This window comes from Lithobates pipiens, unplaced genomic scaffold (genome assembly GCF_037356315.1).
Source record: "Lithobates pipiens isolate NorthernLeopardFrog02 unplaced genomic scaffold, aLitPip1_a1.2 Scaffold_18, whole genome shotgun sequence".
NCBI classification, from domain to species: domain Eukaryota; kingdom Metazoa; phylum Chordata; class Amphibia; order Anura; family Ranidae; genus Lithobates; species Lithobates pipiens.
This window is the reverse complement of record NW_027507758.1, coordinates 630151126-630162505: the sequence shown is the minus strand read 5'-3', so window position 1 is coordinate 630162505 and position 11380 is coordinate 630151126. Positions and strand designations below refer to the sequence as shown.

The window sequence follows — 11380 nt, the reverse complement described above, 5'->3', positions numbered from 1 at the left end:
ATAAAGGGAACCTGTCACTAGAGAAGTGCTGGATGCTGATGTTGCTGACCTCTCTCTGGGAATGCTTGTTGCCTGGCTAACATTTCTTGCCTCATTGACTAAACACAATTCATAGATTTTACCAGATGTGCATTTGTTTCAGTTCAGATTCATAAAGTTTGGATACCTCTAGATCGGTGCGACAACCAGACTTCTGATGAGTGCAGTCACAATAAGAGCACAAATAAACCCCGTATTCTGTGCGTACTTCCAAGAGGAAATACAGCAGCGGGGGTTTTTTTCATTCACCAACACAAAGCACTTTCATCTGTTCAATCTTTTTTGGACTATGAACTTTAATATTTGTTTTATATCAATATCGAAACAGAATATTCACGTTGAAAATATATAATCATGTTGGAGATATATGGCTCGGTATAGCAGGGGCAGACTAAAGTGGGTAAGGAGGAGGGACATATTAGTGCCCCTTTTGTGTGGCTTTTAGGTGCTCTTGCCAATGGGCTGAGTGGTCGGACATTAAATGCCTTGTTAAGCATATGGTACCCAAATGGCTGGTGTTCTTGCCACTTTGGATGTGCCTGAGACAGTTTGCAGATAGCAACAGTTCGATCTGCTGCAGATCTGTTGAAAAAGGCCCAGACAGCTGAGCTTTGGGGAGTGGGCTGGGAGATGACAGCTGCAGAATGTGATGGAGTAGCTGCTCTCTACTCTTTCTTGACGTCAGCTTCCTGGGTGTTGTGCCACCTCACCTTCTGTTTCCTCCTCTGCTCTATCTGGCACCCAAGTCACATCAGTGACCTCATCATCATCTCCATCTCCTCCATCTTCATCATTACCACTGGAGACAACTTGGCAAGATGCTGAGGCTGGGGGAACATGAATGCCATTTTGTCTACCAGTGTTCGCCCCTCTCTCTAGGCTCATGGTCCTGTCATCCTCAACCCCAGAACCAACATCTGAATCCAGTAATGGCTGGGCATCATTAAAGAGCAAGTGGCTGATGCTGTGGTCAAATAACTCAGCTGACTCCTCCATGGCTGATGTTGGGGCTATAGCAGGAATAGGTGTGGACAAGGAGACAGGTTTATCCACTCTAGCAACAGCAGGGAACCGCACACTTGTCTCTGCTTTGCTTGCGTGACAGAGGATGAGGAAGGTTTAGTAAGCCAGTCCACCACCTCCTCTGCATGCTGTGGCTGGTAGCACGGCAAACTCACGAAACAGAGGAAATGATGCCCTGCCTGAGGACTAACCACCATGTCTACCTTTGCCTATGGACACATTTGTTGCTTGCCCCCTGACAGTATCAAAGGAACGTCTGCCTCTCCTTGTTGTCCTCCCAGACATTATTGGGAGGAAGGGGGTGGTACTTATAAGCAAATGTAAAGAAGAAGTGGATGCACGTAGATGCACTTTAATCAATGTAAAGTGTTTGGTGCACTTTAATTTGAGTACTCACACTACACAGACACACTCCACAAGTACACTATAATATACTGCAATATAATGCACCAAACGTACAGTGACGCATAGAACTATATAGCGTTAAACTGTCAGTAACGCACACACAAAACTATATGACATTAAACTAGCAGTAACACACACAGAACTATGTGGCGTTAAACTAGCAGTAATGCACACAAAACTATATGGGTTAAACTGGCAGTAATGCACACAGAAGCAAATGGTGTTAAATTGGCAGTAATGCACACAGAACTATATGGTGTTAAACTGTCAGTAACACACAAAAAACAATATGGCGTTAAACTGGCAGTAACGCACACAGACATAAATGGTGGTAAACTGGCACACAGAAGTAAATGGCGGTAAACTGGCAGCAACACAATCAAATAGACGTTGTTCAACCGTCACTACACTGACGCCGTCTTAACTGTACAAAAAGAGGGACTAAAAAGAATTTCCCAAATAATTCTTCAAAGAGGAAATAACTGGTATTAAATGTAAAAAATAATTTTTATTTAGAAAACCTCACATAACACTAGTAATTGATAAATATAATAATACTCCTAATCGCCACCATGTACATCTAAAAAATAGACAATTGCCTAAAAGGACACAGGTGGCCACCACAATCAGACATACAGGCCTCACAGACACAGCACACAGTTAATTTTTCAAAGTTGGATCCTATAAATTAATAAGAAAGAAGACTCGACTCCGCCGGACTTTCCAAATGAACGGACTTGCCCACACACGGATTAAAGTCCATTCATTTTGAACGTGACCTCAGGTACGACGGGACTAGAGAAGGAATTCAATGTCGCTGCCTCCATCGGCGAGATTGACACCTTGCGAGCCCTGTTGCCTGGTATGGGTTTTAAGGGTAACCCCTATGCCGAAAAACAGCGTGGGGGTTCCCCCAGAGTACATACCACACCCTTATCCAAGCATGCAGCCCGGGCAGTCAGGAAAGGGGGTGGGGACTAGTGAGCGCTCCCCCCTCCTGGACCGTACCAGGCGCCCCACTTCCCCAAAGCACCCACCTCCCAATGTTGAGGGCATGCGGCCTGATATGGTTCAGGAGGGGGCAGGGGGCGCTCGCTCCTCCCCACCCCCTTTCCTGACTGGCCGGGCTGCGTGCTCAGATAAGGGTCTGGTATGGAATTTGGGGGGACCCCCACGCCATTTTACCCTTAAAACCCATACCAGGCGACAGGGCTCACAAAGCGTCAATCTCACCGATGGAGGAGGCGACATTGACTTCCTTCTCTAGTCCCATCGTATCTGAAGTCACGTTCAAAATTAACGGACTTTAGTCCGTGCGTGGGCAAGTGCGTTAATTTGGAAAGTCCGGCGAATTGTCAACCAAAAGTCCGGCGGATTGTCCGCCAAAAAGTCAGTTCGTGTGTGGTCGTGTGTGTGCATGTCCGCTCATTTGGAAAGTCCGGCGGACCTCTGCTGCAAAGTCCGGCGGATTGTCCGATCGTGTGTACGCGGCAATAGTCCGTTCATATGGCCTCCAAGTTAGACTTGCAGAGTTAATGATACCCACTTGACAACACAGAGTGCATGAAGTTCATCCAGGGTTAAATTCACATGTATTAAATATTCATTAACCACTTTCCGCCCGCCCTATTACAAATTGACGGCGGCAAAGTGGTTTCATTATCCTAACCGGACGTCATATGACGTGATTAGGATTATGACCCGCTGCGCGCCCCCGGGGGCGCGCATCGCGGCGATCGTTGTTGCGGGGTGTCAGTCTGACACCCGGCAACTACGATCTCGGTAAAGAGTCTCCGACGGAGACTCTTTACCATGTGATCAGCCGTGTCCAATCACGGCTGATGACAGTGTAAATGGGAAGAGCCGGTGATCGGCTTTCCCTCACTCGCGTCTGTCAGACGCGAGTAGAGGAGAGCCGATCGGCTGCTCCTCTGACAGGGGGGGGTCTGTGCTGATCGATTATCAGCACAGCCCCCCCGAGGATGCCCACACTGGACCACCAGGGACACCACTAGACCACCAGGGAAAAGGTAATAAAAATCCATAATCCTCCCTAGACCACCAGGGTGCCAGTCAGCACAATGGGTGCCAATCAGTGCCCATAATGGATGCCAATCAGTGGCCACAATGGGCATCACTGATTGGCATGCATTATTGTTTGGCACTGATTGGCATCCATTACTATAACACCGATGCCGCCTATGAGTGCCCACCTGTGCCGCCTATGAGTGCCCACCTGTGCCGCCTATGAGTACCCACCTGTGCCGCCTGAGTGCCCACCTGTGCCGCCTATGAGTGCCCACCTGTGCCGCCTATCCATGCCCACCTGTGCCGCCTATCCATGCCCACCTGTGCCGCCTATCCATGCCCACCTGTGCCGCCTATCCATGCCCATCCGTGCCGCCCATCCGTGCCAGCTATCAGTGCCAATTTGTGCCACCTATCAGTGTCCGTCCGTGTCGCCCATCCGTGTCGCCCATCCGTGTCGCCCATCAGTGCCGCCTATCAGTGCCACTTCATTGGTGCCACATTGGTGCCCATCAGTGCCACCTTATCAGTGCCCATCAGTGTAGCCCCATCAGTGCCCATCAGTGAAGGAGAAAACTTACTTATTTACAAAGTTTTGAAACTGAAACAAAAAAAAACATTTTTTTTTTCAAAATTTTCGGTATTTTTTTATTTGTAGCGCAAAAAATAAAAACCGTAGAGGTGATCAAATACCACCAAAAGAAAGCTCTATTTGTGGGAAAAAAATGATAAAAATTTCATTTGGGTACAGTGTAGCATGACCGCGCAATTGTCATTCAAAGTGCGACAGCGCTGAAAGCTCAAAATTGGTCTGGGCAGGAAGGTGTTTAAGTGCCCTGTATTGAAGTGGTTAAGAGCGGGACAATTGCCTTTAAGAGATGACAGGCAATGTGTGTAGTCCTAAAGGTGCAATGAAATAAAAACAACATTTTAGCTTGCACATGATTGGATGATAAAATCAGCAGAGCTTCCACTCATTTCAGATCTACCCCTTAGATTTAGAGCGACTGCACTTTCAAGTACACTTGCAGTGAAAAGTGGATTTGCCTTTCATAAATAACCCCCTATTGTGTTACTCCACAGAGGGAACCAGTGTTTATTGAGTGTCCTGTTTTCCTGAATTTAATCCCGGGAGAAATCTTTGCACCTTTAGGACTATACACATTGCCTGTCATCTTTTAAAGGGAATTATCCCGCTCTCAAAGAATATTTAATACATATGAATTTAACCTTGGATGAACGTCATGCACTCTGTGCTGTCAAGTGGGTATCATTAACCCCATGCAAGCCTCCTAACTTAGAGGCCATATGTACGGACTATGTGCATTCTATTATAGTCAGTTTTAACTGTTTCGTGAAACTGCCGCGCTACTATCATCTCCTTTATTAATAGGATCCAACTTTGAGAAATGAACTGGGTGTTGTGTCTGTGAGGCCTGTATGTCTGATTGTGGTGTCCAAAGAAAATATCAAAGTGCTCACCGCTTAAGTATAAGATAAAATTTTTGTGTTCAAACACAAAACTACTCACATAAAGATGATAAAAACACAGCATGTAAAGCCGACAATCGTGTTAGTTCCGTAGGGCAGCAGCAGGTGGTGTCATGCGTAGCTCCTCCCCCGTACGTGTTACATTCAATCAGAAACTTCAACGTCACTGGACTCCTCCCCCCTTATCTTCGTTAGCAGACGGAGGCACTTGGGGAAGGGGGGAGGAGTCCGGTGACGTCACCGGATCTCCGGCGGAACTCCCTGAAGACCCAGGAAGTTGGCAGAGAGGTGAGGACCGGTCAAAAAAATTTTGATCGATCAAAAAAATTTACGATTAATCGAAGAATTAATCTTTAATTTTCACAGCCGTAATTTATACAGTAATCAATGCATTTTTATAGCACTGATCGCTGTATAAATGACAACGGTCCCAAAAATGTGTCAAAATTGTGCGATGTGTCCGCCATAATGTCACAGTCACAAAAATCGCGGATCACCGCCATTACTAGTAAAAAAAATATATAATAAAAATGCTATAAATCTATCCTGTATTTTATAGACGCTATAACTTTTGCGAAAACCAATCACTAAATGCTTATTGCGATTTTTTTTTACCAAAAATATGTAGATGAATACATATCTGCCTAAACTAAGAAAAAAAAGTTTACTTTAAAAAAAAAAAAAGAAAAAAGGGGGAAATTTTTTTATAGAAAAAAAGTACAAAATATCGTTTTTCTTTTCAAAATTGTGGCCATTTTTGTTTATAGTGCAAAAAATAAAAAACGCAGAGGTGATCAAATACCACCAAAAGAAAGCTCTATTTGTGGAAAAAATTTTGTTTGGGTGCAACGTCACACGACCTCGCAATGGTGAAACAAAATCCCCTGGTGGTGGACTTTTAAAGGCACAAAAGTTATAAAGGAAAAATGATCGAATATGAAAAAAAAAAATCATTTATATATATATATATATATATATATATATATATATATGAAAAATACAAAACATGTGTAAAAAGCACATAACAATGTGTTAGAACTGAATTTTACAGTGTTGTCATCAAAAACATAATACAAATAATAAGCAAATATTTCTTGCACCCAACGCGTTTCAGAGTGAATATGTAGTTCTTCTTCAGGGGCATGGTTTGAGCAAGAAAATGTAGTATTATATAATGGAATGACAACTGTTTCCGATTAAAAACATAAGAGTACACAGAAAGCTGCTTGCAAATTGCTTGAGCCAGAGAGTTCAACACAAAGGCGTACCTCAAAAACAAGGAGGTGCCTGGCCCAAAATTGCTGATCCAGCTCCCCCCACACACACACACAGCACCAACCCGAGAGGGAAAATCCAGGGGACCAACTGAGGCCAAAAGAAGGAAGGACCCTGCAAACAGTGCGTGGAAATTGCTTGACTGCACAAGGGTGGTATTTTATATTGTAGAAAGACCACAGGCACCACGACTGAGGAAAAACTTGTGACCGCTCGCTCCAACATCCATCCCAAGACCGTGCAATTGTCAGTTAAAGTGAAGCAGTGCCGAATCGCAAAAAGTGGCCTGGTCATTGAGCAGCCAAATCTCCTGGGGCTAAAGAAGCTCGCAAGTTTTATATATTTTTATATTGCTCGTCAACATCTATTTGTGAAATATTCACTGTTTTAATATGGACTTTTTTTTGCACTTTATTGTATAGACATTTAATTATGCACTTTATATGTTGTTTGATTCAATGATTTTTTTTTATATTTGTTTATATTTCATGATTCAGCGCTGCTCTCTTATATATTGATTTTTGTGCACATGCATATGGGGATGTGATCAGTGCTAGCAGCTGGTGTTTGAATACCTTTCTCTCACACACACTGTGTTTCTAGTTCATATATAGTAAGTTTTGTTTTTTGCAAGACTATCACATATACACATTTTTAAATAGACCTCTAAATGTTTGTGAAAGCTTACACCACAAAATGTACTCAGCCAATGAAAGGTAATGACTCCATTTTTATTGTTCTACTGCTATCAATGGCCAACACGGTACAACACTTCATCCATGTCTTTGGTGATCTCTGATCTCCTTATCAACTGTTTCTTCCATGATGAAGATCAGCCATGGAGTATATCTGAGGTGTATATCAGGGTGTGCTTCTTCCCCACATGAGAGCTGTGATGTCCAGCAACATTCATATAGAAGACATTTCCCGCACTCAAGGCACCAATACACCTCAAGGGTTGTGTGGGATCCCCGATGTACAGGAAGACAGGACTTCACTGAGGAACAATTCCCTCACTCAGGACAGGAATACGGCTTTTTTCAGTGTGAGATCTCTGATGTGCGTAAAGATTGGACCTCTGTGAAAAGCATTTCCCGCACTCAGAACAGGAATACGGCTTCTCCCCTGTGTGAGATCTCTGATGTAAAACAAGGTATGATTTCTGTGCAAAACATGTCCCACACTCTGAACAGGAAAATGGCTTCTCTCCTGTGTGTAATCTCGTATGTGCGTAAAGATTGGACCTTTTTGAAAAACATTTCCCGCACTCTGGACATGAATACGGCTTCTCTCCTGTGTGAGATCTTTTATGCACATCAAGATTGCATTTAAAATCGAAACATTTCCCGCACTCAGGACAGGAATGCGGCTTCTCACCCGTATGAGATTTTTTATGAGCAATAAATCTGCATTTATAACGGAAACACTTCCCGCACTCAGTACAGGAAAAGCTCTTCTCTGTTGGAAGGACGGCACCGTCCCGCACAGTCTGAGGTTCCTCAGGATAAGAGGAATACGATGGTCCATCTACACTGTGTGGTGCCGGATGGACATTTGAGGTAGTCGGGTTTTCTCCTGGACTATACTGTGTGATGTCCTCATCTTCTACTTTACAGTCTGGAGACAAAGTGAGACAATCCTCTGAGGTTTTCCTCATCTCCCGTCCATCTACTAAAATAGAAATACAAAGATTATTACTAGACATGAGCTGATTGGTTCCCCTAAACCAGGACTCCGCCCACATCAGGCAGCTTTGTCTCTGATGCCGCGTACACACGGGCGGACTGTATGGCGTACTTAGTCCGTCGAAACACATTTCAGCGGACAGTCCGCTCGTGTGTGGGCTTCAGCTGACTTTTTCAGCGTGCAGTCTGGCGTACTAAGTATTTCGGATTTTTCGAAATTCTGTCCGTCGTACTTTGGTTTCAGCGGACAATCCGCTCGTCAGTAGGCTAGTTCGACGGACTAAGAATGGCGCATGCCCAGAAAGGATTTACACGGTGGAAGGTTGCATTGCTGTGTATTGGACTTCCTATTTCTAGTCCCGTCGTACGTGCTGTACACGTCATCGCGCAAGCTTTCGACGGACTGTTTGTGCATCCGTGTGTGATCAAGTCCGTTCATTCGAAAGTATGACGGACTGTCCGTCAGATTGTATGACGGACTGTCCGTCGGATTGTATGACGGACTAAGTAGGCCATACAGTCCGCCCGTGTGTACGCGGCTTTAGGATCTTACAATTCCCCCCTCAAGGTAACTAGTAAATGACTCCTCTGATCTCCTACCAGATCATTTCTTTATTCATGGACCTTAGTCAGAGAGTGAGGAAACAACGAGAACTGTCTTTTATAGGAGTGACAGTGATGAGGGGTGTCAGGGATGCTATACACAGACATTCAATACAGGTGATCAGATCGTTGGGCTGCATCAAGGAATCAGGGACAAACGAGTAAATGAAAAAGTATGCTTATTAAAGATAAGGACACATGTGCAAACCATAAACAAGAAGGTGCAAGACAAACCCCCAAAACGCCTATCTAACTAACATATATACAGTGCCTTGCGAAAGTATTCGGCCCCCTTGAACTTTTCAACCTTTTGCCACATTTCAGGCTTCAAACATAAAGATATACAATTTTTATTTTTTGTGAAGAATCACCAACAAGTGGGACACAATTGTGAAGTGGAACGAAATCTATTGGATTTTTGAAACTTTTTTAATTAATAAAAAAATTAAAAGTGGGGCGTGCAAAATTATTCGGCCCCCTTGCGTTAATACTTTGTAGAGCCACCTTTTGCTGCGATTACAGCTGCAAGTCGCTTGGGGTATGTCTCTATCAGTTTTGCACATCGAGAGACTGAAATTCTTTCCCATTCTTCCTTGCAAAACAGCTCGAGCTCAGTGAGGTTGGATGGAGAGTGTTTGTGAACAGCAGTTTTCAGCTCTTTCCACAGATTCTCGATTGGATTCAGGTCTGGACTTTGACTTGGCCATTCTAACACCTGGATACGTTTATTTGTGAACCATTCCTTTGTAGATTTTGCTGTATGTTTGGGATCATTGTCTTGTTGGAAGATAAATCTCCGTCCCAGTTTCAGGTCTTTTGCAGACTCCAACAGGTTTTCATCCAGAATGGTCCTGTATTTGGCTGCATCCATCTTCCCCTCAATTTTAACCATCTTCCCTGTCCCTGCTGAAGAAAAGCAGGCCCAAACCATGATGCTGCCACCACCATGTTTGACAGTGGGGATGGTGTGTTGAGGGTGATGAGCTGTGTTACTTTTACGCCAAACATATCATTTTGCATTGTGGGCAAAAAGTTTGATTTTGGTTTCATCTGACCAGAGCACCTTCTTCCACATGTTTGGTGTGTCTCCCAGGTGGCTTGTGGCAAACATAGACAAGACTATTTATGGATATCTTTGAGAAATGGCTTTCTTCTTGCCACTCTTCCATAAAGGCCAGATTTGTGCAGTGTACGACTGATTGTTGTCCTATGGTCAGACTCTCCCACCTCAGCTGTAGTTCTCTGCAGTTCATCCAGAGTGATCATGGGCCTCTTGGCTGCATCTCTGATCAGTCTTCTCCTTGTCTGAGCTGAAAGTTTAGAGGGATGGCCAGGTCTTGGTAGATTTGCAGTGGTCTGATACTCCTTCCATTTCAAAATGATAGCTTGCACAGTGCTCATTGGGATGTTTAAAGCTTGGGAAATCTTTTGTATCCAAATCTGGCTTTAAACTTCTCCACAACAGTATTACGGACCTGCCTGGTGTGTTCCTTGGTCTTCATGATGCTCTCTGCGCTTTCAACAGAACCCTGAGACTATCACAGAGCAGGTGCATTTATACAGAGACTTGATTACACACAGGTGGATTCTATTTATCACCATCAGTCATTTAGGACAACATTGGATCATTCAGAGATCCTCGTTGAACTTCTGGAGTGAGTTTGCTGCACTGAAAGTAAAGGGGCCGAATAATTTTGCACGCACCACTTTTCAGTTTTTTATTTGCTAAAAAAGTTTAAATTATCCAATAGATTTCGTTCCACTTCACAATTGTGTCCCACTTGTTGGTGATTCTTCACAAAAAATTAAAATGTTATATCTTTATGTTTGAAGCCTGAAATGTGGCAAAAGGTTGAAAAGTTCAAGGGGGCAAATACTTTCGCAAGGCACTATATATATATATATATATACACATACATACATACATACATATACACACACATACACACACACACACACACACACACAGGAACAAATATGAAATAAACAAGGCAGAGACAAAAGAAAAAAGGGGAACAGAAGCCAGGTATAAGGAAGCAGACTGTAAAGGGAGCAGGTGTCAGGGAACAGGTCTCAAGGACAGGAAACACGGAACAGGGTCTAAGCAGGAACAAAGCAGGTTCAGGCAGGGACCAGGCTAGCAGAGGGAATTCTGAAGCATTTGAGCTTTGGTTCAGGGCGGGTTTATATAGACCAGCGGACCCACAACAGGTGTGCTTGAAAGGTGGTTGATAGTCCAGGCAGGGAGACAACTGCTGGTGGCCACCAGAATTACACCCTTTGGTGCTGAGCGTAACAGTGCCACCAGCAGGTGAAACCAGTAATGATGCTGTGCCTGACAAGTGGATTATAGGATGAGTGTCCCCACCCCCTCTATCACTCATTGCCATCTTCCCAACACAAGAAGTCCTGCACTTCCTTATTCGGTCCATGATTTAGTCATGAATAACAGCGGGGCTGAGCCCCACCAGAGGTCAGAGAGTGAGGATGGGGGGAGAAAAACCAAGATGAAGACTGGACTGATCCTGAAGACCCCCATCATTGGGTTATTGACTCCTCCCTCATTATCACTTTCTGTTTAAGGTTCCAAAGTTTGAGGATGTTTTCACATTATTATCAACATGTAAAAGTCTGTGCTCCAATCAGATCATCAGATAGAAAATGTCCAGATGGTAAAAAAATGGATGCACAAAAAGTAAAGTCTATGTAATGTACAACTTCTTATATGGGATCCAAAAGTTAGGGCTATAAAGTGTCAGAATGATGTAATGTACCACAGAGAGTATATAGTGCAGGGGTCAGGAGTTTGTAATGTACAATATAAATTGCGT

The 11380-nt window shown here is 43.9% G+C and overlaps 1 protein-coding gene across 1 annotated transcript in view; it reads right to left on the bottom strand.

Moving 5' to 3' along the window:
• Window positions 1-6971: 6971 nt before the first annotated feature.
• LOC143989683 (uncharacterized) overlaps window positions 6972-11380 on the bottom strand; it is a 32658-nt gene continuing 28249 nt past the window's right edge. The window contains exon 7 of the mRNA XM_077489951.1: window positions 6972-7932. Coding sequence (XP_077346077.1) covers window positions 7256-7932 — 677 coding nt within the window. The 3' untranslated portion in view covers window positions 6972-7255. The remainder of the gene's footprint in view (window positions 7933-11380) is intronic.